The 24,432-nt window shown below is 47.3% G+C and overlaps 4 protein-coding genes and 1 pseudogene across 5 annotated transcripts; 2 read left to right on the top strand and 3 right to left on the bottom strand.

Annotated features, from left to right (window-relative positions):
• Positions 1 to 1,499: 1,499 nt before the first annotated feature.
• LOC114048623 lies at positions 1,500 to 2,601 on the bottom strand (annotated as a pseudogene).
• Positions 2,602 to 11,004: 8,403 nt separating this feature from the next.
• Positions 11,005 to 13,719, top strand: ZSWIM1 (zinc finger SWIM-type containing 1). The gene is made up of 2 exons (XM_027869355.1): positions 11,005 to 11,104; positions 11,458 to 13,719. The coding sequence occupies exon 2, from the start codon at positions 11,541 to 11,543 to the stop codon at positions 12,921 to 12,923; it is 1,383 nt and encodes a 460-aa protein (XP_027725156.1). The 5' UTR covers positions 11,005 to 11,104; positions 11,458 to 11,540; the 3' UTR covers positions 12,924 to 13,719.
• Positions 13,720 to 13,817: 98 nt separating this feature from the next.
• On the bottom strand, positions 13,818 to 15,854 carry SPATA25 (spermatogenesis associated 25). The gene is made up of 2 exons (XM_027869357.1): positions 14,928 to 15,854; positions 13,818 to 14,492 (listed from the first exon to the last, which is right to left on the bottom strand). Exons 1-2 carry the CDS (start codon positions 14,989 to 14,991, stop codon positions 13,849 to 13,851), a joined length of 708 nt encoding a protein of 235 aa, XP_027725158.1. The 5' UTR covers positions 14,992 to 15,854; the 3' UTR covers positions 13,818 to 13,848.
• A 105-nt stretch (positions 15,855 to 15,959) lies between these two features.
• NEURL2 (neuralized E3 ubiquitin protein ligase 2) lies at positions 15,960 to 18,495 on the bottom strand. The gene is made up of 2 exons (XM_027869356.1): positions 17,669 to 18,495; positions 15,960 to 16,273 (listed from the first exon to the last, which is right to left on the bottom strand). Exons 1-2 carry the CDS (start codon positions 18,396 to 18,398, stop codon positions 16,158 to 16,160), a joined length of 846 nt encoding a protein of 281 aa, XP_027725157.1. The 5' UTR covers positions 18,399 to 18,495; the 3' UTR covers positions 15,960 to 16,157.
• Positions 18,496 to 18,666: 171 nt separating this feature from the next.
• CTSA (cathepsin A) lies at positions 18,667 to 24,429 on the top strand. 2 transcript variants are annotated; one of them, XM_027869354.1, is made up of 15 exons: positions 18,667 to 18,817; positions 18,981 to 19,150; positions 19,329 to 19,440; positions 19,641 to 19,691; positions 19,827 to 19,913; positions 20,024 to 20,179; positions 20,434 to 20,525; positions 21,269 to 21,353; positions 21,633 to 21,724; positions 21,824 to 21,899; positions 22,368 to 22,507; positions 22,810 to 22,885; positions 23,168 to 23,257; positions 23,444 to 23,545; positions 23,922 to 24,429. In XM_027869354.1, exons 2-15 carry the CDS (start codon positions 18,981 to 18,983, stop codon positions 24,003 to 24,005), a joined length of 1,413 nt encoding a protein of 470 aa, XP_027725155.1. In that variant the 5' UTR covers positions 18,667 to 18,817; the 3' UTR covers positions 24,006 to 24,429. The 2 variants fall into 2 exon arrangements, with proteins under 2 accessions (XP_027725155.1, XP_027725154.1); XM_027869353.1 differs by having other exon boundaries at positions 18,670 to 18,817; positions 22,365 to 22,507.
• The last annotated feature ends 3 nt before the right edge of the window (positions 24,430 to 24,432 follow it).

Here is a 24,432-nt window from a genome sequence, read left to right as displayed (position 1 = left end):
TTCACCTCCTATAACCATGACTAGGTTCTCCATCTCCCACCCCATCCTTAAAACTTTACTTAACCCTACTATCCTAGTCCTTTGAACTAACTTAAATGTGGAGGTCCCAATTAGTGCAAATAAGCAGTCCTCTAAAGTGGTCACATGTATTCAGACTCATACTATTTGAAGTTGTGGTTATGTAAAATGTGTTACCCAGTTCCAGCCCAATAGAAATAGGCAAACTCCTGCAAAGGGCTGTTTACACACATTGCCTCCATCTCTTCACCATGGGTCACTAGTCAGTACCTCAAAGTCTGGCTTCTGGCCCCATCATTTGAAACTGCTCTATCCATAGTTATCAGTGATCTCTTTTTTCTTTTGCCCCTCACACAGCCTTTTATTAAATCATAAAACAAAATAACTTAATATTGATCACGTGAAGGGAAAAGGATGGGTGGCCAAAAAAGGCTCTATGATGAGCCGAAACCCCACCCCAAACAGGGGATATTGGAATAAAATGTCCTATATCCCCTGTTTTGGGATAAGGCATAAGCGGCATTAAGAAAGTAGTTGCATTTTCCTAGCCTATTCAAAATATTCAAAGCATTATTTGAACATGTCAGTTTGGGAGTGGGGGGGGGGTGGGAGGGGCAAGAGGTAGGGCAAGATGTCAAATGTCATTCTCACATGGACCTTGGAGGAGGTCTCACCCCTGTGTGTGGGGAGCCTCCTCCACCAAATAATAGCCCAGAAAATAGGTGAGCAACAGACCAAAGGGATAGATAGGCTTCCCACAGGTTGCAAGGACGAAGGTCCAGCCAACCCCATCACCTGGAGCAGCTAGAGGGTTTTTATCCATGCTGGATTCTGAGCCAAAAGCTTCTTCTTCACAGGATAGATGTCTGCCAGGCCAAGAGAGAACCAAGGACTGAGGAGCAAGACTGTATTTTCCCTAAGTCAAGGATGGGGCACCTCCAAGGGCAAAGGCTGAGATCAGGGCTGCTATTACACTGAAACTGAGCTTAGTTGGTATAGTAAAAATAATGAAGAATAATTAAGGGAAGGCCTCAGTTTCAGTCCTATTTCTGACACTGGCTAAATAACTCACTGTCTCTCTGATTCTGTTTACACTTCTGTAAAATGGGGATAATATTTGTACAAGCTTCCTCATGAGGCCGTTATGAGGAAAGCTCTTTGTAAACCATAAATGGGCACTATGATTAGAGGAATAATTGACTTCATGAAGCCATTGTAGATTAATTTATTGTGATACCTACCCTCCCTAGGTGCCATACCGTAGACACTCCAATTCCTGACCCAAAGATTCCATCCCCAAGACAACATATTTCTACCATGATTCCCTCTTCTGCCCCATGAAGGGTTCTTCCCTGCCCTCCAACTCCCTCATCTACATCCAAGGTTACAGATCAGGTAGAGAAGATTCTTTCTTCCATCTTGACTTTCTTACCCCCTTTGTGGCTCAGCTCCTGGGCCTCCTCCATCTCTAGATCCTTTATTCACATGTAGTCAGAGGAGCCACCCAGCACCATTATGTTAATCACCCACCAGAGGAAGTTTTTCATCTCAAAGCAGAGACTAGCCAGGACTGTCAGGGCACAGGCTTTGGTCATGCCTGATGTGTGTTGTGGGTTAGAGATCCAGGGCCATCATGCAGCCAGGGGCAAAGCCAAAGAGGCCACCCAGGGTACCAGGTCCAGAAGTGGACACTACTGGCTTGTTGAAGGCCACCAGAGTCTGCAGATCCCCAAGCAGAAGCAGCAAGGGCAAAAAGACAACACAGCTATTGACATCACAGAACATCAGGCATCAGATGCTGCTGTCCCCCACCAGCAGCACATTCATGGTGTAAATGGCATTTAGGGAGATGCAGAAGTTGACAAGTATGTGTCAAGCATGCTGAGCCACAACAGGTGTTGTGGGGGTCTTCTGTCTCCTGGTCTACATGGAGCCAGAAGTCGATAATACCACAGGCAAGCAGGGTATAGGAAGAGGTGGTCAGCTTGAATGGCAGGTAGGAGAGCAAGACATTGAAAACAGTGGGTAGCTAATGGCCTACGTTGCAGAAAGCTATCCCAATATACTTGAGACAAAGGTTGTTGAAGGTGATTGTGACGATGAAGACCATGAAGCAAGAGGCTCCAGGAAAACTTCATGTGCATCTGCACAGAGGGGAGGTCCACACTGCTGGCCACAGCTGAGAATCTTGCAAAGGATGACAGTCACCAGACAGTGGTAGAAAGAGAAAGATCAAGTAGTCCAGATGAAATTAGAGACTGTCCATCAGGTATTTATTTATTAAGGAAGACCATGGACATGGAGGTAAACCAGTAAAGGGACACCATCAGGGTAATCTGCATTGTCCTCAGTAAAAATTACTTCTTTTTTTTTTTTGGCTAGGCAATGGGGTTAAGTGACTTGTCCAGGGTCACACAGTTAGTGTCAAGTGTCTGAGGCCAGATTTGAACTCAGGTCGTCATGACTCCAGGATCAGTAAAAATTATTTCTACCCTGACTCTTCCTCTGCTGATGGCTCTAAAGATCCTCTAAGTTCCATCTTCATTACCTGGCTGGAAATCTCTTTAGGGGGGTTCTGTTCATGGCAGAGATGGGAAGTGTGAGGGTCGAATATGCATCCTGGAAAGGTGGGCCTAGGGACTGATCGTTGGAAGAGCTGGGTGAGGGGAGAGGCTAGTGAGAAAGGGCAGAGAGTCTTCATTATAGAGGGGATGATGTTATAGATGCCAATGTTATAGATGAGAAATTTCATAGAATCATAGAATGTTAAAGCTGGAAGGAAATCTTAGAACAGAAAACACAATGTTGAATCTGGAGAGGACAGAATAGTAGAGTGGGAACAAGGAATGTTAAGACCTTAAGGGCTCCTTAACCTGAAGAATGTTAAAGAACAAAGAATGTTAGGAACTAATAGGGACTTTACAACATGGAACATTAGAAATGACAAGAATCTTAGAACACAGACTATTACAGCTTAACTATAGAATGTTAGAAATAGAAATAATCTTTAAAAAATAGAATGTTTAGAGCTATCACAAAGGAAATGAATATTTTTTTGATACATTTGACAGTATTTTATTTTTTTCCAATTACATGTAAAGACAATTTTCAATATTCATTTTTTGGGAAAGATTTTGAGTTCCACATTTTTCTCCCTTCTCCCTCCCTCTCTTTCCCCCTCCCCAAGATGGCAAGCAATCTGATACGGGCTATATACATGTACAACCATGTAAAACATATTCCACATTAGTCATGTTGTGAAAGAAGAAACAGAACAAAAGAAAATAACACGACCCCCCCAAAAAAGGTGAAGTATGCTTTGATCTGCATTCAGACTCCATCAGTTCTTTCTCTGAACGTGGATAGCATTTTCCATCATGAGTCTTTTGGAATTATCTTGGATTATTGTATTGCTGAGAAAGAGCTAAGTCAATCATAGTTGAGCATCACACAATGTTACTGTTATCGCATAGAGTGTTTTTCTGGTTCTGCTCATTTCATTCAGCATCAGTTTATCCAAGTCTTTCCTGGTTTTTCTGAAATCTGACTTCATCATTTCTTATAGCACAATAGTATTCTATTACATTTATATACCACAACTTGTTCGGCCATTCCCCAATTGATGGGCATTCCCTCAATTTCCAATTCTTTGCCACCACAAAAAGAGCTGCTACAAATATTTCTATATATGTAGGTCCTTTTCCCTTTTTTATGATCTCTTTGGGATACAGACCCCGTAGTGGTATTGCTGTATCAAAGGGTATGCACAGTTTTATAGCCCTTTGGGTATAGTTCCAAATTGCTCTCCAGAATGGTTGGATCAGTTCACAATTCTACCAACAGTGCATTAATGTCCCAATTAAAAAATGGAATATTAGAGCAAGAAGGAATCTTAAAATAGAGCATTAAACATGGAAAGAACTTTAGCACACATTGTTGAAGAGAGAAAGAATTTTAACCATAGAATGCTAAGAACTGAAAGAAACCTCATAACAAAGGAAATGGTGTGTTAGAGCATGAAGGAACCCTTGGAGATAGTCTTATCAAGGCCCCTCACTTTACAGGTGGGGAGGATAAAGCCTTATTATCTCTTAATACTTCTACTGGCCTTATCTTATTCCTTATTTTTCTTACCCTGATTGCAGCTTTTGGCATATTAGACCACCACTTCTCCCTTGGCTTCTGCTACCATGCTGTCTCTCAGTTCTCCCTTGACTGTACCTCAGTTTCTTCTGCTGGATTATCATCTTCTCCTTGTCAGTTGTCTTGCCTGTATCAGCCTGAAGAGGGGGATTCTCACTTTCCCTAAGCAGCCATTGTTTTGCTGTCTTTGGCCTCCTACAACTACATACCCTCCCCTTCCCAGTGATTCATAACTCCCAGTTGCCAGTGTTCAAAGTCTTTTCTCCATCCTCCTCTTATCCCTTATCCCCATCCCTGTCGGTCCAAGCCTTTCTTCCCCTCCCAACTTCTCTTGGAATCCCTCCACTGCGCTCTGGAATGCCTGCTCTGTAGGGTACAAACTGGCTCTCCTCTTAAACCTTTTCCCTTCTTGATCCCTCAGTCTTTTTGCACTTATCCAGACCTGGTTCCCTCCGGATGACTCAGCTTCTCTGGCCACTTCTTCCAGCACTGGTTACACTTTCACTTATACCCCCAATTCACTCATCAAGGGGTAGAGTTGGATACTTGCTCTCCATTGCCACTTCCAGACTCTCTCTCCACTACTATCACTCAGTCATCTTTCTTGGAGGTTCATTTAGTCCCTTTATACTCAATATTCTAGTGGCTATTGTCTACTGACCAGGACAATCTTCATTAATTCAGTGCCTCACTCAGTCTTTCTCTCTACCCCTCTCCCCCAATACCTGCCTTCCTATTAGGGGACTTTAACATATAAATCAATATTCCCTTAAAAAATCTCAATCTCCCAGTTCCTCAGCTTTCTCATTTCCCATCATCTGTTCTTCTAACCTACTTCAGCTGTACGCAGCGGTGAGGCAGCTAGGTGGTAAAGTGGATGAGTGCTTGGCCTAGAGTCAAGAAGACCTGTGTTCAGATCCAGCCTTAGATGCTATCGGTGTGATCCTTGGCAAGTCACATAACCTCTGTCTACCTCAGTTTCCCCAACAGTAAAATAGGGATAATAATAGCACCTATTTCCCAGGGTTGTGAGGAACAAATTAATTAATTTAATAAAGCAGCATTTGGTACAGTGTCTGACTCACAGTTGTTGCTCAGTTATTTCAGTCCTGCCTGACTTCCTGACCCCATTTGGGGTTTTCTTGGCAAAGGTACTGAACTAGTTTGCCATTTCTTTCTCTAGTTCATTTCACAGATGAGGAAACTGAGGCAAACAGGATGAAGTGATTTGCCCAGGGTAACACAGCTAGTAAGTGTCTTAAGGGCAGATTTGAATTCAGGTCTCTCTGATTCTGGGCTTGCCACTCTAGCCAGGTACTTAGTGCTTGTTCCCTCCCTTTAGTCCCCCTATACCCATGATCTTGCTATCATCCACACGTGTTCTGCTTCTATGTTCATGAACTCTGAAATTCCCCTATGTGATTATAGTCCATTGTCATCTAACCTCTAATCTTTGTCTTGCAACCCCAAGCCCCATTCTTTGTCCTCCCCGAAACCTCTAATCCCAATCCTTCCACCCCCAGTTCTTTGCCACACTATCACCCCCCCCACTGGCTCCATTCATCTCCCTTCCCCATCTTCACCCCTTGATGAACCAGTTCAATCTCAAACTTTCCTCTTCTTTTGAGTCTCTTACTCCTTTGTATTATCAGTCTTGTCCTGCCTAGCCACAGACAGCTTTGGATTTGTGACAGATGAAATGTCTGAGAGACACAGTTTCTGGGTAATTAATAATTAATTTATTAGTTACAGTTAGCAAATAATCAATAAATTGAGGTCGGTGGCTCTCTCAGAAATCAAAGACACCCCTGGAAAACATCCAATGTTTAAATACTCTTGAAAGAGTAGGTGTTCCCAACAGGCAGAAATCAACTCTGATTGGCTAACAATTAATGAGAGAATGAATATTATAATAAGAAGTGGGCTTAGTCTAATGAGTGACTGGGGGAATGAGACTCCAATGAAATCACTCTTGGACAAAGAGACTCATCTCCACCCAGACCATATTGCATCTGGCAATCTAGACAAAGGGATCTACCTCTACCCAGACCCCATTAATGTAGTTGATTAGATTCTCTTTACCCTTTAATCAGAACTAAGTTTTTCCAGTTCAGTGGGGTCTGAACCAAGATTGAGGATAATGTCTCATTTCACTCCTGTCCTTCACAAGGACTGTGCTTTGAATGAGGAAATAGGAAGGGAAAATATATATGGATATCTCGGGTTAACAGGATTTTTCTGAGCCGGTCTCTAACCTGAGAATTCTTGGAGCCGAACAAAGCAGGCCTAGAGAAGGAGTGCCAGTAATCAAGTAGTGGTTTAATTAATCTGTTTCAGAGTGAGGAATGCTCTCTAAACTGAAGTAAAAGCACAGCTTATATAAATAAATCACAGTGGGGAAGGAAGGGGGAAGGGGGATTACAAACAATCGTTTCCCAGAGCCTTAGTGGTTTCCCACAACAAGCCCAGCAGTACAGATTAGAACAATTCTTTGTTTCAAAATTTAGGAGTTGTGACCACCCCCCCAGGGCACAGAACCAGAGTTCTGTGAAGAGAACAGGTTCTACAATCTTTGATTCGATTCACTTAAGGTCCACAGGTACAAGAATGCAGTGATTGTGAGATTGTTGTGGTTTGACCATTTCAAGCTGCATTGTAAATCTCTGACTCCCAAGCCAGAGTCTCCTGAGAAATCTAAATTATTAGTATATTTATTATACCTATATCAATCAATATGAAAATCATAATTCCATTCACACTCCCCTATATTAGTAATTGATTATTAATAATCATTTCTCTCACCATCCACTGCCTTTATTTCTAATCAGATGCTGCTGAATGAAGCTGGAGAAAATCATGAAACTCTGCTGACTGAATCTACTACAAATTCATGTTATGTGATTTCAACTAGGCCCCACATTGCAGCAAAACAATCCTTTTATACCTCCCTAATCTATTTACTATTCACTGCAATGGTTTTTCCAAAACTTTCGATCCCTTTTCAGACCTTCCTTTCAGCTGAGAACCTTGCCTCGTTATTTCACAGAAAAAAAAATGAGGCCACTTGCTTAGAGCTCTCTCTTTTTTCTTTCTAGTCTCTTATCACTTGGATACCTTCTGCTGCTATCCCTTCCTTCACCCCTGTCTCACATGAACAGGTGGCCCTTCTTGCCAAAGCCAATTCGTGATCCCATTCTATCTCATCTTCTCCAGCAGAAGCCTTTGTCCCTTTAAGCATCTTCACTCACACGGACTTTCAGTCCCTCCATGTGTACTGGCTATTTCCCTGCTACCCATAGCCATAACCATATCTTCCATATCCTCAAAAACCTTCACTTGATCCCTCCATTCTGCTACAGTCACAACAGAGATGTGTCCTACATCTCTCCTTTTTTGGTGGGCTAAGTTCCATCTTTGGCAGCTCTACCTCTTTCACTCTCTTCTTAACTCTATAACCAAGCTCTCAACCTCATAGTTTAACTGAGATTTCTCTCTCCATAGTTACCAGTGATCTCTTTGTTGCCAAATCTAATGGCCCTTCCTCAGTCCTCATCTTTCTTGTCTTTCCTGCAGTCTTTGACCCCATTGTTTGCCCCCTTTTCTTAGATAATTTTGTTTTCATGACACAGTTGTCTCCTCATTTCTTGTCCTCAGTCTCCTTTGCTATATCTTCATCTATTCTAGATCATGCCCACTAATACTGGGTATTCTCCAAGGATCTGGCCTGGGCTTTTTTCTCTTCTACTTCCATACTACTTCAAAGCTTGCTGATTTCATCAGCTCTCATGGATTCAGTTTAGATCTGTATTCTATCAATATCACTATCAGTATAGTAACTTCTCCTATGATCTCTAGTCTTGTATTACCAACTGCCTATTAGACATCTAAAACTGGATATCTAGTAGATATCTTAAACTCAACATGCCAAGGACCAAATTTATCTTTACTCTCTAAGCCCTCTCCTCTTCCTAACAATTACTTTTGAGGGTAAATGCTTACACTGAAAATTTAACAATCGGGTCTCTTTAGCAGGTTGGCTTCAGCATGTCTCTCACCTCCCAGGCACCTCGAAGGCTGTCAACCTGGCTGTCCTCCTTGACTCTTTAACCCTCTTTCAGCCCCATCTCAAACCAGTTATCAAGTTCTCTAATTTCTACCTTTTTAACCACTCTTGTATCTGGCCCCTTCTCCCCTCTGACATTGCCACCACCCTAATGCATCCTCATCATCTCAGGTCTGGACTATTGCAATAGCCTGCTGGTTGGTTTCCCTGCCTTAAGTCTCTCCACATTCCCGTGGATCCTTATTACCTCTGGGATGAAAAAACAAACAATAAAACCTTTTTGGTTTTTAAAGCACTTTATAACCTGGCTCCTTCCTACCTTTCTAGTTTTCTTACACCTTAGTGGCTTCCACGTACTCTATGATCCAGTGATACTGGTCTTGATGCTCCTTGAACCTCCTGACTCTGACCATTTTCACTGGCTTTCCCACATTCTTGGAACACTCTTTTTCATCCCTTCATTTTGGCTTTCCTGGCTTCCTTCACACCTCAGCTAAAGTCCCACTTTCTGCAAGAACCTTTCCTAATCTTACTGTCTTTCTTCTGAGATTATCTCCAATTTATCTTGTATATATCTTGTTTGTATATAGTTTGCATTTGTTTTTCCCATTAGATTGTGAGCTCCCTGAGAGCACAGAATAGCTTCCATGTTTTTGTTTTTGCCCTTTCTTTGTATCTCTAGCTCTTAGCATAGTGCCTGGCATATAGTAGGCACTTAAATGCTTATTTATTTGCCTTGACTCACCTCTCTCTAGCAGTGTGGCCCTGTGAAAGTCACTTAACCCTGTTTGCCTCAGTTCCTCATCTGTAAAATGAGCTGGAAATGGTAAACCACTCCAGTATCTCAGCCAAGAAAACCCCAAACGAGGTCACGAAGAGTCAGACATGAATGAAATGACTGAATAAGAACAATTATATATATGTATGTATGTATGACATATACATACACATATACATATATACACACACTTTCTTGCTTGTTAATCTCATCAGTTCTCATGGATTCAGCTACTTTACACGAATGAATCCCTATCTATTCAACTACCCTTGATCTCCTCAATTTATCTTGTAGCCTGTTGGACATCTCCATCTGGCTATCTTGTAAGTATCTCAAAATAAACATATCCAAAAGGGAAGCTTAGGTTTTCCCCAAACAACCCATTCCCTCCTCCAAACTTTCTCATTTTTGTCCCATTTTCCCTGTTCCCTATCCTTCCCCTTCTTTCACACAGCTTCTGCCCTAGTTCAGGCCCTTTTCACCTCTCATCTGGAATATTGTGTTAGCTTTCTAATTGGCTTCCCTGTCTTCAGTCAGTCAATAAATAATAAATGCTTGTTGACTAATTGCAGTCTCTCTCCAGTGTGTTCCCTGAGTAACTTCCAAATTGATATTCCCAAAACAGATCTAAAACCATGTCCCTCCCTTACCCAAAAATGAATGGTTCCTAATTGCCTCAAAGATAAAATACAAAATCCTCAGCCTGGAATTTAAGATCATAGATTTAGAGCTGGCATCTAGTCTGATATCCTCCTCTTAAAGATAAAGAACTGAAGCTTAGAGTGGTTATCTTGATTAAGGTCACACAGCTTTCTGAGATAGGTTTTGAACCCAGGTCCTCCTCATGCCAAGTCCAGCCCTCTCTCCATTAGACTTAGCTGCCTCTAAGGCCTTCCACAATCTGGCTCCAGCCTACCTTTACGTTCTTATTTCATATTAGTACCTCCCCTTCATTCACTTTCCATTGTGCTCATATATGTGTCTGTTAATTATTCCCAGGATACAACATTCCCTCTCCTGCTTCCTGGCCTTTGTAACACCTGACACCCTATTCTGGATTTCACTCCCTCCTGGTTTACACCTAGAATCTTTCTTCAAAGCAGAGTTCAGGTGCTACCTCTTGCAGCAGACATTTTCCACTCTCCCCTTGTTACTGTTCTCCCTTTTGAAACTACTTTTATTTTGTATTTTTAATTTATTTTGTATTATGTCATTATTAGTTTATATAATTTATTTTAGCATTTAATTTTAAAAATAACTTATTTATTCTTTATACATTTTTTGTTCATTTTGCATTATTTATGCGTTATTTTTGACTATACCTACTTGAGTAGCTGTTGTAGTCCCCACTGCCACAATAAGCTTTCGGAGGTTTGTTTTATTTTTTGCATCCCCGGAGCCTAGCATAAGGCCTTGCACATGGTAGGAGCTTACTGTTTGACTGGAAGCTGTATTTTTAACGGGCCCATTCCTGGGGCCGACGTCACCAACGGTGAGTTATCCCGTTAGAGCCTACGGAGATCTCCCGTTTCATTCCAGCCCCGGCCCAGAGATAGAGCCACGGCTGGAACCCACTCCCAGAGGGCTTTCCGCCGCACGCCGCGGCCGCACAGCCTCTCAAATATCCAGCAGCGCCTTCCAGGTCCGAGCCGGCGCCGCGATGTCCCCGTCATCTCCTCCCCGCCACCCCCCGCCCTCATTGCCAGGGACTCAGAGCGGGAGGATGGATCTCGGTCACAGAGCACTTTTACTTTTCTAGATTCCCTCCGCGTCTCTGCGGTTTGGGTGTTTCCATAGTAACGCAGTCTTCCGGTCCGGCAGTACCTTGACGCCCCGCCCCCCAACCTTTGTCCATCGGTTCTCCCCGCCCCCTGCGGGTTTTGTCCCCTCCTTGACGTCGAGCCGCCAGTGACGCAGGTTACAAGGCCCGCCCTCCTGCGCGCCGGCCAATGCTCCGTCGGCGTAGCGAGGAGCAGCAGGTCCTCTCAAGTTGGCAGTGCGGCGGGCGGCTCGCGTGCTGATTGGTGGGCGCGGAAGTCCGTCCGTGCTGGGCGGCGTTCTGCTGGGGAGCCCGGAAAGATGGTGGCCGAACGCAACAATCGGTAAGGAAAGCGTGAGGCCTCGCAGGCTCTGCAGTTCCCTCACCCCCTGGGGTCAGAGATGGAGCTCTCGACCCTCTCTGGGAGGCCTTCGGAAATCAGACCCCTAGGACCTTAGAAAAAGCGGCCTGCATGCCTCTGGGTCGGGAGCCGGGCGAGGTAGTTAGAAGAGGGTGTGTTCCTCACCCCCTCCCCCGCCCCCGCGGGTCAGCGGTCGGCCACGCCCCCTCCTGAGCTCTCTTAGGGCTTGGGGGGAGGGGGTGGAACTGGCCCTGGGCAGCGCTCACCCCGCCCTTAAAGCCCGTGCTGCGGAGCCCCCTAGTGCTTCCCTTCACCCTCTGTACCTCCCCCAACAGGCTCATTGGTGAAAACACGGACTGAGCTCCTGAGGTGAAGCAGCCCTTAATCCTTTCAGGCCTTCTAGACCCGCTGTTTCCACATGGCCCTAACCGCCCTGAAGGAGCTCCAGGCTGGGGACCATGCCCCCTTGCTAGTCTTTGAGGTGGGCAGGAACTCCCAGTTGGACTCCCTGAGCTACCAGTCCCTCGGCATGCGGCGAGTCTTCGTGAGGTTCCCAGAAGTGTTGTTCATACACAGGACCCACAATCCCCGAGGCAAAATCCTGTACACCTTCCTGGTGGATGGCCCTGGGGTGCAGCCCGAGAGCAGCCTGACCAGGATAGTGTATTTCTCAGTCCCAGTCAAGGAGAACACTGAGGGATTGGTTCAGCTGTTCCAAACTTTCAAAAAGTTTAACCCTGAGTGGGAGAGAATTTGTACCATCCTAGTGGATCCTTATTTCTCCCTGTTGCCTGTTCTAGCTATGGAATTTCCATCTGCAGAGATACTTCTGTCTGCCTTTCATGTATGTAAGTTTCTTCAGGGAAAGTTTTACCGACTTGCCCTAGAGCACTCAGTGAAGAAGCTGCTTCTCACCACCCTGAAGAACACTATGTGTTCAGCCACTGCCAGTAACCTAAAGAAAATGCACACTCTCCTTAGTGACTCTGTCCCCCAGGACCTGCAGCCTGGCCTTCACCTGAGCTGGCTACTAGATGACCGGATCTGGCTGGCACACAGGTGGAGGAGTAAGGCTGAAAGTATCTGCTACTTTCAGGACTTAGAGATCACAACCCGGGTTTTAAGCCAATTCTTTGGTATTGAATTGTCTTTGGAAAGGAGTATCCTTTCTCTGATAGGGTATTTGAAGCAGAACATGGAGAAGGAAGGAGCCTCTAACTCAGACCTGAATATCCCAGCCAACTGTACCCCCCCAGAGCCTTCTGTAGAAATTACCAAGCTCCAAGAGGTGGAAGCCTGCATCCAACATTCCTTGCAAACCATTTGTGCTGAACCTGCTGCCCAGCTCTGCTTAGGAGAGTTTGCTGTGGTCCAGAGGTCTGTACAGCTAATTGGCTCAAGCACAGACAAGGTGAATGTCCAGATCTTGGAGGACATGCATGAAGTACACCCTGAAGGTCCAAGCAGCTGTACCTGCCACTTCAGCCAAACATTTGGCCTGCCCTGCCGCCATATCCTGGCTGTCCTTAGCACCCGTCATCAAGTGCTGCAGCCTGAAATGCTACCTGAACAGTGGAAACCTGACTGCAGGACACCCCCCGGAAGTGTAGCCAGCCTGGCCAATATCCTGGGCAGCAGGTGGAATGTGGCCCTGGATAAGGAGCTAGTGGTAGCATTCCTCACTGGGGAGGTGAGGCGGCTTTTGCTTCAATGCAGCCGGGAAGAATTTGAGCGCCGCTACAATACCCTCCGTGAACTGGCAGACAGCTGGATTGGACCTTATTTCCAAGTGCAAGTCTAGATTTTCCTTCTCTCTGCCAGGTGTACTCTGTTATGACTCACCTAGTTGTCCTTCCTTAATCCAGTTAAAGGGAGTGATGATTATTGCCTAGGACAATGATATCATCTCTAAGCCTCAGTTTTCTCAGCTATTAAATGGGGATAACTATCCTGCTAACCTACCTCACAGGATTGTTGTGAGGAAAGCATTTTCTCAACTATAAAGTGCTTACAGAAGTAAGATTTGTTTTTACCCAGTGGGGAAAAGGGAAGGAGCAGTGTACCCCACCACATTCCAACTTGCTTTGCCAATACTTTGTACTCTTATAAGGTCAACTGACCTAGATGAGGAGAAAGATTGAAACCAATGTTACAGGTCAGCCCAGCTGCCCAGTCAACTGACTCTGTCCCCCATGACCAAGCAAATCTAAGCATTTTTGCAACTTAGGCAAGGAACTTTCACCTATACTCTGGCCCATTGCCCTACTTGGTCCTTGTGACTAAACCTGAATGCTGCTGATGTTAATATTGCTCATTTAGAACCTTAGCCCACCACTTTCCCTGGAAAAGAGTATTGTTTGTCATTCCTAACATTCTGTCCCCTGCCCATGCCAGCAGGGGAAATTTGGATTGGATAAAGGTTTATAGTAAAGATAGTAAGTTGACTGATTGCTGCTACTGTAGAATCAGGAAAAGAGTACTACCCCTTCTTCTCCTCCCCAATCAGTTCTTGTAGCCTTAGGTTATTGCACTGTTCTCGGGCCAAACCCATTTTCCTGTAAAAGTGAATAAACTTCCCAGCACTTGGCAGTATTGAAGCACTGGTGTGTAAATATCATATGCTCCCCAGACATAATCCTGTCCCCTGCAGAAATTGGGTCCCCCACCTAGCTGCCCAATAACCATGCAGAGAAGCTACCCAGTGAGTCTAGTGCAATTTCATCTGGCTACAAGCAGGAAGCAGGACCCTGACTCCTTCTGGGCCCCACCAATGGGGCCTGGCCAAGCACCATGTGAGACTGGGCCTGACCCCACCTCCCCTCAGTAGCCCCCTCAGGCTCTGGATGGGCCATCATAAAGGCCTGGGCTGCCCGGATCATGTCCTCTTCCCTCAGACCTGGGACAGGCACAGTGGGGATGCCAGCAATCATCATAGCCAATGTGAGGATGCAGATGTCAGGCTGGGAACCAGGCTCCTTGCCCCCTGTCTCTTTGGGCACCAGCAGGGCCCCTGGAGATAGTCCACAGAGCAGCAGTGGCCTGTGCCCCCCAAGGCCACCCATCTGCCCTCCAGCCAACTGAGGGACCCTGCCCGGTGGGCAACCATCCTCCCAGCTCAGGTTCTCAAGCTGCCTCACACGAGGAAACTTTCTGCAGTATTTGCCATGATACTCTTTCCGCCGAAGCGGCTCCCAGCCAGCCCCCCCTGAGCAGATCCCAGGTTCTGGTGTAGGTAGAGAGTGACCCCAGGCCTGGGGAGCTGCCTGATGCTCAGCTTTCTGGCTCAGCGGGCCTGGCCCTCCAGGGGCCACCACCACTGGCTCCATGGTACCATAGAGGCTGAGAGAGGAGCTTGGAGGGCCTGCCCCACCTGCAGAGACAGGAATGAGATAGAAAGTGGTTTACAACCCCATGAGACCCTGAGATGTTGTATAACTTTAAGAACCACCTAGGATCAGGCAAAGGGGAAGTTCAGGTCAGGGAACATTTTGAACATTTATATGGTCTAAAATTAGAAGGGCCTTTAGAGATCATCTAGGCCAGTGCCCTCATTTTTCAGATAAGGTAGTCCAGAGACATTAAATAAACTGCATCAGGGTACATATATAAGTGAAAGAGCTGGGATTTGAACTCGACTATTCTGACTCTTAAGTTCCAGTATCTAAGTGCTACTTGCCTTTATCTTTGGGATAGCAGCTTTAAAGCTACAGTTTCCCAGAAGGGACAACTTCCTGGGACACAGCATACAAGTTACAGCATGCCGGGGTAGTTGTTCCTCTAATCCAATCTAAGAAACTTGTCTCACCTTGGCCAGAAGTAAGAAGACCCGAATGAGCTCTCTGTGTCATGAAGTAGGACATGGCTACCATAAGGGCCCCAGGTTGTGAGGGAACAGTAGAACAATTCCTTCATGTCCTACCCCACTCACCCTTCTAGAACCTACCTCACAACCAGTAACACAGCCTGTGTTAGCTGGAATCCACCTCATAGCACTGGCTTGTCCATTCTAGAATCACTGTACCTCTTCCTGTGTTAAACCAGGGCAAAGGAGTGTGTGGAACATTGACAGTGTTATGTTGTGGAAGGAGTATTTTGGGAGTCAAATGATGTGGGTTCAAATCATGTCCTATGCTCCTTACCTGTGTGACCCTGGGCAAGTCATTTAACCACAGTCTAAGTGTCTTTATTTTTAAAAGAAAGGATTGGAATAGATCTCTAGCATCCTTCCCAGCTCTAAGTCTTCTGATCCTATAACTAGGAATCTAGTGATCTGGGTTCCAGACCTGGTCCTACCACTGACCTGCTATGTGACCTTGGCCAAAGCACTTTCCCTTTCTAGGTCTGTCTCATCTAAAACAAGGGCTGGCAAATTACTGTCAGAGGGCCTGTTTTTGTACAGCCCCCGGGAGCTAAGAATGGTTTTTATATTTCTAAAAATGTAAAAACCATTCTTAGATGGGGGTGTAACAAAAAAAAGGTGATTGGTCAAGTAGTCTGCCAGTGACTCCTGCTCTAGAACAAGAGCTGTGTATTAGATTATGTTTCCAGTCCTGGGATGTCTAGTAGAACACTGGACCAACACCCCCCCCCCCCAAAAAAAAAAACAAAACAAAACTGGGAGATCTGGATTCTTGTCCTGGTTTTACAGAATAAACAGGTGTCCTTGCCCAAATCATTTCGACTCCCTGCCTCTCAGTTTCCCCATCTATAAAATGAGGAGTCCCTTGCCTAGGCTACTTCAGAGATGTTTTGAGAATCAAGTAAAATATGTAAAAATTTGGAAACTATGACATGTTAGATACACATTAGAAGCCCTGTACTAAGAACCATCAAAATGTGAAATCATCATTCCTTTTATTATGACCTCTAGCAGGGTGGCCCTGAGGGGCTCATTCTCCAGTAGGGGTAGCTCCTTCAAAGACTTGGCCATATGTGAGGGCACTGGGGGAAGGCATTCCTGAGGTTATGATACCAAGCACAAAGGAGTTTTACTGCTATCTGCACCTAGAGCTGCCTTTTGGAGGTAAAGAGAACCTCACTCATATTTGCAGAAATCTTTGAGCCCTGTGGGGAGGTGGAGCCCATCGATGGCAAGCCGATGTATCACATTTCTCTGAATGACAATGCGGCACAGGGTCTGAAGAGAAGGCACTGTAGAGAAACAGAAAGATGGATTGGAGATAGGAAAGAATGGTTTTAGGTCAGCCTTGGCTGGCCTTCCTCATTTGAATGAGAGATTATCAGGTGTAGCCTGGGGAAGTAGATCTAAACTAGGAATCAGAAGACCTGGGTTCATTTCTCAGCTCTGCCACTAATTCAGTGTTTCCTTGGATGAATCACTTCACTGTTTTGACTCCTATTTCTCCAGCTGTGAAGCTGGAATACCTTCTTATGTACCTCGCTAGCTATGAAAAGAATGTGAAAGTACTTCGAAAAATGAGGCACCACACAGCCACTGAAAACCTTCCACTACCAGGCGTCTATCTACTTTCCAATCTCATCTCCTACTACTGCTCTTCACAGACTGCACTGGATTCACAGGTTTGAATTCAACTGTATTTATCATTGCTTCTCAGCTCACCCTCTCTGGGCCTTTGCTCACAGCACACCTCATACCTGTAATAGCTTCTCGTCTTTTGAAATCCTTCCCATCTAACTCAGGTGTCATCTACACAAAGCCTTCTTTCATCTCCCTAGGTGGAAGTAATCTCTGCTTCCTGGGATCTCATAGCATTTTATGCCTTTTGTATGCATTTATTCTACTTTATAGTATAATTTTCTGTGAATGTCATCTTTCCCTCTTCCTCCACCACTCTAAGCTCCCTGAAAGCCCAAGGACCTTATCATTTTTCATCTTTCATCATACCCTGTACCTGTTCACTAAAGTCGACCTCTGATATCTGATCACAGCATGAAGGTGACACAGGGTTACACCAAGCAGAGCAACAGCTCCTAACCAGTAAGGGACTTCGTGGGTACTATATCTAGTAATGATGATTCTAATAGCTCAAGATTCCATAGCATTTATTAAGTGTTTTCCTAATGACCATCCTATAAATTAGGGAATAAAAGTATCTTAACTTTGCTCATTTTTCAAACCCTTTTGTTTAGAAAGTGCCCCTACAACCTTGTATCACAGTGCATGGTGTTATATCCATTTTACAGATGAGGAAACTGGGGCTTAGATAAGTTCAGTGACTTACTCAGGGTGATGTTGCGGGTCCTAGTCTTTTTCCTCCAAGAACACTTACGATATAGTGTCTGATTAGTGTGGTATAGTGGGGAAAAAATACTGGACTGTCATCAACTGGTTACCTATGTGACTTTGGCTATGTCAGAAAACCTCTCAGGGGCTTGGTTTCCTTAGCTATAAAAACAGATCAGACTAGTGATCTCTAGGGTCCCCTTTTCAGTTCTACATCCCATAATACCCATTTTACAAATGAGGAAAAGAAGACTCAGAGATTTGCTGGGATGACAGGCTTGATCTGGTTATTAGTGATTCTGACTCAAGGGTTCCACAGTGCTCAGCAAGCCTATACCTACACCCATATTCCAGCTGGACCAGGTGCACGCTCTTGGTGGACGCAAAGACATCAACCACAGCATAGAGAGGCTGGGTGGTGGGCAGCCCTCGGGCGCTGGGGCCCATGTCCTCCCCGTTAATGAGGATGTGCATGTCGGCCGTGCCGTCCGGGCGAGGGCAGAAGAGCACTCCGAGGCGGCTGCGCCGAGCTGTGGGCGGCAGCACGTTAAGCTCATAGAGCTGGTCCAGCAGGTGGCTGTAGCGGCCCGGCCGGCTGCGGCCCACCAGGCGGTCGCGGGGGATCCGCAGCTGCTCGATGTGCAAATAGGGCTCGTCCAGCAGGCCCGGTAGGCGGCCCGGCGGCTCCTCCTCTTGGCCTTCGGTGGCCACGCGGTTGTGGTGGCGAGTGATGGCAAAGACCCAGCTCCGGCCCAGACTGACCAGATCGGGCAGCGAGTACTCGGGCACGGGGGTCAGGCTGCCGGGGTCCAGGGCGGTCAGGCCCAGGCGAAGGTGGCCGCACCAGCCCAGCTCCTTCTCTTCAATCTCCACCAGGAACACCTGGCCCGGCGCCAGCGGCTCGCGGCTGAAGCACAGGCCGTTCGCGAAGCTCTCCACGCGGGTGGCCCGCGTCCCCGACTGGTCCACGCGAATGTTGACCCCATGGACCTCGTGGAAACGGGTTGGAGGCGGCTCTCTGTACGGAGCGCCTCCGGCAGGGACGGGCACAGGCTGTGGGGCCGCCGCCATCTGCCCGAATCTGGTGGGGAGGCCGGCGCCAGAGGCTATTTTGGGCCCCAGGGCCAGGCGCGGACTTGGGGAGGGCCATGTAAGCTCCCGAGGGTCTCCCGAAGGAGGCGGGGCTGGCCTGGTGTGTTAGCGCCGCCCGCTGGTCGCGGGTGGGCGCTGACCAGCCTCGGCCGCCCCGGCCCGGAGAGGAAGGACTCCTCGGTTCACCCGTGCCTGCAAGCGCGGGAGGGGCGCAGAGTCATGAGGGGTGACCCAAAGGCGACCGTGCAAGTGGGGCCCACCCCTCGTGACTCCTCCACCCTGATTAGTGATCAGGTGACCTGGACCGATCACGTGATCCCAAAGTTCATGTGACAACCAGGCTTTACCTGAATCCCGGAGAGAGCATCCCAGCAAACCAGACGGACGCTGAGAGCAAGGTGAGCGGCAGGAACCGCGGCTGCCCTGGGGCCCGCGCCTCCGTCCTCGCAGCCCGGGCGCGGGGGAGGCCGGCAGCGGGGCGTCGGGTCGGCCCTGTTTCCTCGGGCGCTGCCTCACCTCCCGAGAGGAAGTGCCGGCTGGTAAATACCCATCTCCCCGCAGATGGGCCCGGCTGCGCTGCTGCTGCTGCTGCCTCTGTTGGGGCCAACCCCGGCCGGGGCAGCGCCCAAACAGGACGAGATCCTCCAGCTGCCGGGGCTGGCGAAGCAGCCTGCCTTTCGCCAGTATTCCGGCTACTTGAACGTCGCAGGCGGCAAGCACTTGCATTACTGGTCTGAGTAATGGGGCTGGGCTGAGGAGGTGCTCGGGGGAGGTTGTTCTAGGCCAGGGAGGCGCGTTCTCCAGGGAAGGGGGTACCGACTGACCTAGGACCTGAAAGGGCTGGGGGGTCCGGAAGATGCGGTTGGAGGTGTGGGTGGACATTGCCACTCATACTGTCCTCTCTTGAAGGTTTGTGGAATCTCAGAACAGTCCTCAGAGTAGTCCAGTGGTTCTGTGGCTCAATGGGGGCCCAGGATGCAGCTCCCTAGATGGACTCCTCACTGAGCATGGCCCCTTCTTGGTCAGTACCCTCCATCTTCCTTCTCTTTCATCTCTTTGGCTTTTCACTTCCCCTTTGTCTCCAGCATTAAAGGATAACTGGAGAGAAGGACTGAGTCTAAAGGGAAAGAAGAGGCTCAGAGAAAGGCCTTCTTCCAAGACCTTTCCTACTATTCTTCTGGCCAGAGAGACACTTAACTAGGGCTGTCCTTCCTTCCTTAGATCCAACCAGATGGAAATACCTTGGAATATAACCCTTATTCCTGGAACTTGGTAGGACTGGGGGAAAAGAGTCCTTAATTACTGGGGGTGAGGGGGAGAGGACGATAGAGAGGGAGAGCAAAATATAAACCTTGGGAATTTGAAGCAAAGAATCCCCTACAGCTGTCTTTCCTATACAATCCCCAGAATGCCAACGTGCTGTACCTTGAATCCCCTGCTGGTGTGGGCTTCTCCTATTCTGATGATAAGAACTATGTGACCAACGACACTGAGGTGAGCCTTGCTAGTTGCTCCCCCACCCTTCTCAGCCTTTCTCCACAAGCCAACCCCCACACACATTCTATACAGTATTACTTATCTGCTCTTTTACTCTCTTTGCACAGGTTGCCCAAAACAACTATGAAGCCCTCCGAGAATTCTTTCGCCTCTTCCCTGAGTACTGTAGCAATCAGCTGTTTCTTACTGGGGAGAGCTATGCTGGCATCTACATCCCTACACTGGCTATGTTGGTCATGCAAGATCCCAGCATGAATCTGCAGGTGTGAGAAAGGAGGAAAGCCTGGAAGTGAGGGGGTCTGGTAATGGGGAAGGAGGCTCTGCTCTTAGTTGGGCCATAGTTCTTTGTCATCCCAATGTTCTCTGAAACACAGGGAGCCAAAGCTTTGTGCTGTCTCCATATTCTTGGGTCTGTCTTGGTCTTGGTGGGAGAGCTCTTAGGAGGAGGAGGGGAACCCTTGACCCTTGGAAAAACCTACTCAAAACTGAGTTCTCTTTATATGTATGTATGTCACAGGGCCTGGCTGTGGGCAACGGACTCTCTTGCTATGAACAGAATGATAACTCTTTGGTATACTTTGCCTATTACCACGGGCTGTTGGGCAACAGGTGAGGGGAAGGGGAAGGCTGCTGAGAATCTGATAGAGAAATGAGAGCTATGAAGTAATAGCTAGTTCATAGGACTGGGTGGGGAAGGATCTTAAAGATAATTGATCTGGATTTGACCCTTGGCTCCAGGCTCAACGAAGGACTGGAGAAGGCAAGGGTGGGAGGTAGGGGAATGTCATCACTCCACTAGAATGTAAATTTCTTAAGGTCAGGGACAGGAGTTTGTTTCCTTCTTGTATCTCTGAGCACAGGACCCTACATATCAGATCCTAGGATTCAGAGCTGGCAGGGAACTTAGAGATCCTCCATCTAGCGCCTTCACTTTACAGAAGAGGAAACTAAGTCTCAAAGAGAGAAGTGATTTCTGTAAAGTCACACATATTTAGTAGCAAACCCCATGGCAGTAATGTCTGCTGAATTGAATTGAGGTGCTGCCTGCTGGGTTTTTAAAGCTGATAAAGGGAAAGGGTGGGTGGCAAACACTACCAGGTTAAAATATTTATCAAGTGATTACTGAATACTCAACATCATCCCAGGCACTAGAAAAGATAAAAAATGTTGAGAATAGGATTCTTTTGTGACTACTTTTTCTCTTCAGAACTGCCTTTGGTATTCATTGGAACAGGACCTGGGATATGAATGTTGAGGGGGAATGACATAGATCCAGTGTGATTTAGTCCTCTAACTGAGGGAAGGAGTTCCTTCTCAGTTCCTTTTTGGTCACTCACTTTAATCTTATTCAGGCTATGGTCCGCCCTTCAGACTCACTGCTGCTCCCAGGGGAAATGCAATTTCCATGACAACCAGGACCCAACCTGTACCCTTAATGTGAGCTTCCCTCTCTTTCCCTGTCCTCTCCACCCTCATCTACTCAGTCCCCACAGTCCTCTCAGACTAAACCTCCTGGGCTTCCAGTCTGTGGGTGTATCCACATTGATTTGTCTGCCAAACCTCCTTAGAGTTTCTGTTGCCCCTCTCTAGGCTGTTGAGACCAGAGGTATCCATGTGTATATTTACCTGTGTCTTTCTTTCCCCCAACCATTTCTTTCCCCCAACCCCTCTGCTCTTCTCACTCCTCCCCCAATATATACACATACTTTCTTGTAGCTATTGGAGGTATCTCGTATCGTAAGCAATTCAGGGCTCAACATCTACAACCTCTATGCTCCCTGTGCTGGTGGGGTTCCTGGCCACACCAGGTATGTGCTGCCATGGGGAGGACCTGGAATCTCTCTCTTCGGAGGTTTGGCCATATGCCACCCCCATCCCAGGACTCATGGTCACTCTCTTGGTCACAGGAATGAGGATACATTGGTAATACAGGATATGGGGAATCTCTTCACCCGATTGCCAGTCAAGCAGATGTGGTACCAGGTAAGTTTGGGGAAGGGTGTTAGGCTAGAGCTCAGCTACGAAAGTACTGTCTCTGCTTCTTCATGCCAAAGATATCAAAGTGGGTAAAATGGGTTGGGTCTCTACCCTTTCCCCAGGGACCAAAAGAATGATTTTATCCCTTTCTCAAACTCAAAGAACATCCTAAGATTTATAACTGAATGACCTTTGAGATCATGTAGTCCAACCTACCTATTTCACAGATTTCCCATAGAGGGAAAGTGATTTGCTCAGAATCGTATGGGTAGTAGAGCCAGAATTGGAATTTGAATTTTTGAACTCCAAATGCAAATATTTTTCTACTGAAGCTGAGGGTATCTGTATCCCATCTCTTCTCTGTTGTGCTGTGTGCCATCACTCCACCTGATGTCCTCTTCCTGCTAGCCACCCATGTGGGCCCACCTGGGCAGGAAGGCCACAGCAGTGGCACGAGCTGTTTTCTCTTAGCAGGCACTATTGAGAACTGGAGCAAGGGTACGGCTCGACCCACCCTGTACCAACACCACGGCGCCCTCCACCTATCTAAACAACCTCTATGTGCGCAAGGTCCTACACATACCTGAATCTGTCCCACGCTGGGACATGTGCAAGTGAGAGGCCTGGGCTGTGGGCTGATTAATGTCACTGAGATGGGGGGGGCAGGGTGGTAAGGACAGGGAAATCATGGTGGTCATTGAGTGTGAAGCTAAGGGACCTTACAGCAGAAGAAACTTTAGCGATACCATCTAGTCCAACTCTCTTATTGTACAGAGGAGGAAGCTGAGCCCCAGAGAATAGCCCATCTCCTCAGTGTTACACAGTATTAGTGGGGGTGCTGAGACTAGACTAACAGTTTCCAGGCCTGGAATGCCACCTTTCTGACTACATTTCTGGCCCCTTTTCTGTTTGCTAGCTTTGTGGTGAACAGTAACTATCAGCGCCTCTATCAGACCATGAATGAGCAATACCTCAAACTTCTCAGTGCCCAGGTGAGTGGGGCTGGAGCCTCCTGAGATCCTGTATCCTGTCTGTTAGAACCGGAGAGGAAACTGAGGCTCAGAAAGGGGAAATTCCTCTTTCAAGGCCACCTTACATGTTAGTGGCACTTCAAAGACCTGAGCTAGGGTCTCAGACTCCTTCAGTTTCCTTCTCTGTTCCACCTTCTGTTAAGGGAGAGCCTTTGACTGGTGAGCAGGGAAGGTAATCTGCCTGTAAAGCCCAGGAGTTATAACTTGAGTTATAACTTGGCATTCCCCTCCATTCTCCTACAGAAATACCGCATCCTGGTCTACAATGGGGATGTAGACATGGCTTGTAACTTCATGGGAGATGAGTGGTTTGTGGATTCCCTGAACCAAAAGGTGGGGAAGCTAGACAAGTAAGGAGGTTGGGGTGAGCAGTGTAGGTGGCAAACCATGGGGCAGCCAGGCAGAAAGCTGGCAGCTGTTGCCTTGAGTTTGGTTGGTTGGTTTGGTTCTTGGGTAGAAGACTTTCAGGGTGGGTCCTGGTGCTTACTGACCACATCCTCCCTGGGCGGCTGGAGGCAGGTTGAGGTACAGCGTCGTCCATGGCTAGTGTCTGATGGTAACGGGGAGCAAGTTGCTGGCTTCGTGAAGGAGTTTGCCAACATCGCCTTCCTCACTATCAAGGTACCTGAGGGTGGGAGGGGGATAAAAAGGAAAGGGTGGAAGTGCTGGGAGGGGGAGCATGTGGGGTCAGAGATCTCCTGGGTAATGGCATGAGGAGGAGACAAACATCTAGGTGGAGAGGGAGGCACCATAAAGCTTGTCTGAGAATCAAGAGCTTGTGTGACTGCAGGTTGGAGGCAGCAGGAACCAGTAGTGAGAAGGCCCGGCCTTCAGTCTGGTTTCTGCTGTCTGTGGGACATTGAACAAGTCACTCCACATCTCTGAACTCCAGTTTTCTTTAAGATGGGATACCGGTACCACCTGGGGTCAGTGTGAGAAAAGCACCTTAAGGTTTGTAAAGTGGACTTTTACTACATCTTGGCCCTTTGTCCTCCAGGGAGCTGGCCACATGGTGCCCACTGACAAGCCCCTGGCAGCTTTAACCATGTTCACAAGATTCTTGAACAAGGAGCCCTACTAAGTCTCATCTTGCCCTGCAGTGGGGGACAGAGGAGAGCCAGTCAGCCAGTAGCCCCTGCTTCCTGCCTGGGGATGAGGCCTGGCCATGTTTGGCTGAAGTCTCTTTGACTGGCCAAAGGGAATCCCTTGGTTGGCCAGCTGTGCACAAATTTCCCGTGTGGAATTAATCAGGGTTTTGAATAGGGGGATTAATTCAAGCTATTTGAGGGTATGAGTTGACACTGGTTTATTCTTTAGGGTAGACCTTTCGGGGGGTGGGGTCCTGGGGTACCTCCTGCATGCCATCACTCACCATGCACTGTTCCCTACCCAACATGGAGCTCAGGACTATGCACATGTCACCTCTGTAGGAACTGGAGTTGGGGGAGAGGGGAGAGAAGAGCAGGGCTTGACTCTGATTATGGGAATAAATGGTCCACAGCCCACTT

Source organism: Vombatus ursinus, unplaced genomic scaffold (assembly GCF_900497805.2).
Source record: "Vombatus ursinus unplaced genomic scaffold, bare-nosed wombat genome assembly UNPS02014793.1, whole genome shotgun sequence".
Taxonomy (NCBI): domain Eukaryota; kingdom Metazoa; phylum Chordata; class Mammalia; order Diprotodontia; family Vombatidae; genus Vombatus; species Vombatus ursinus.
This window is presented reverse-complemented; position numbering and strand designations above follow the sequence as displayed.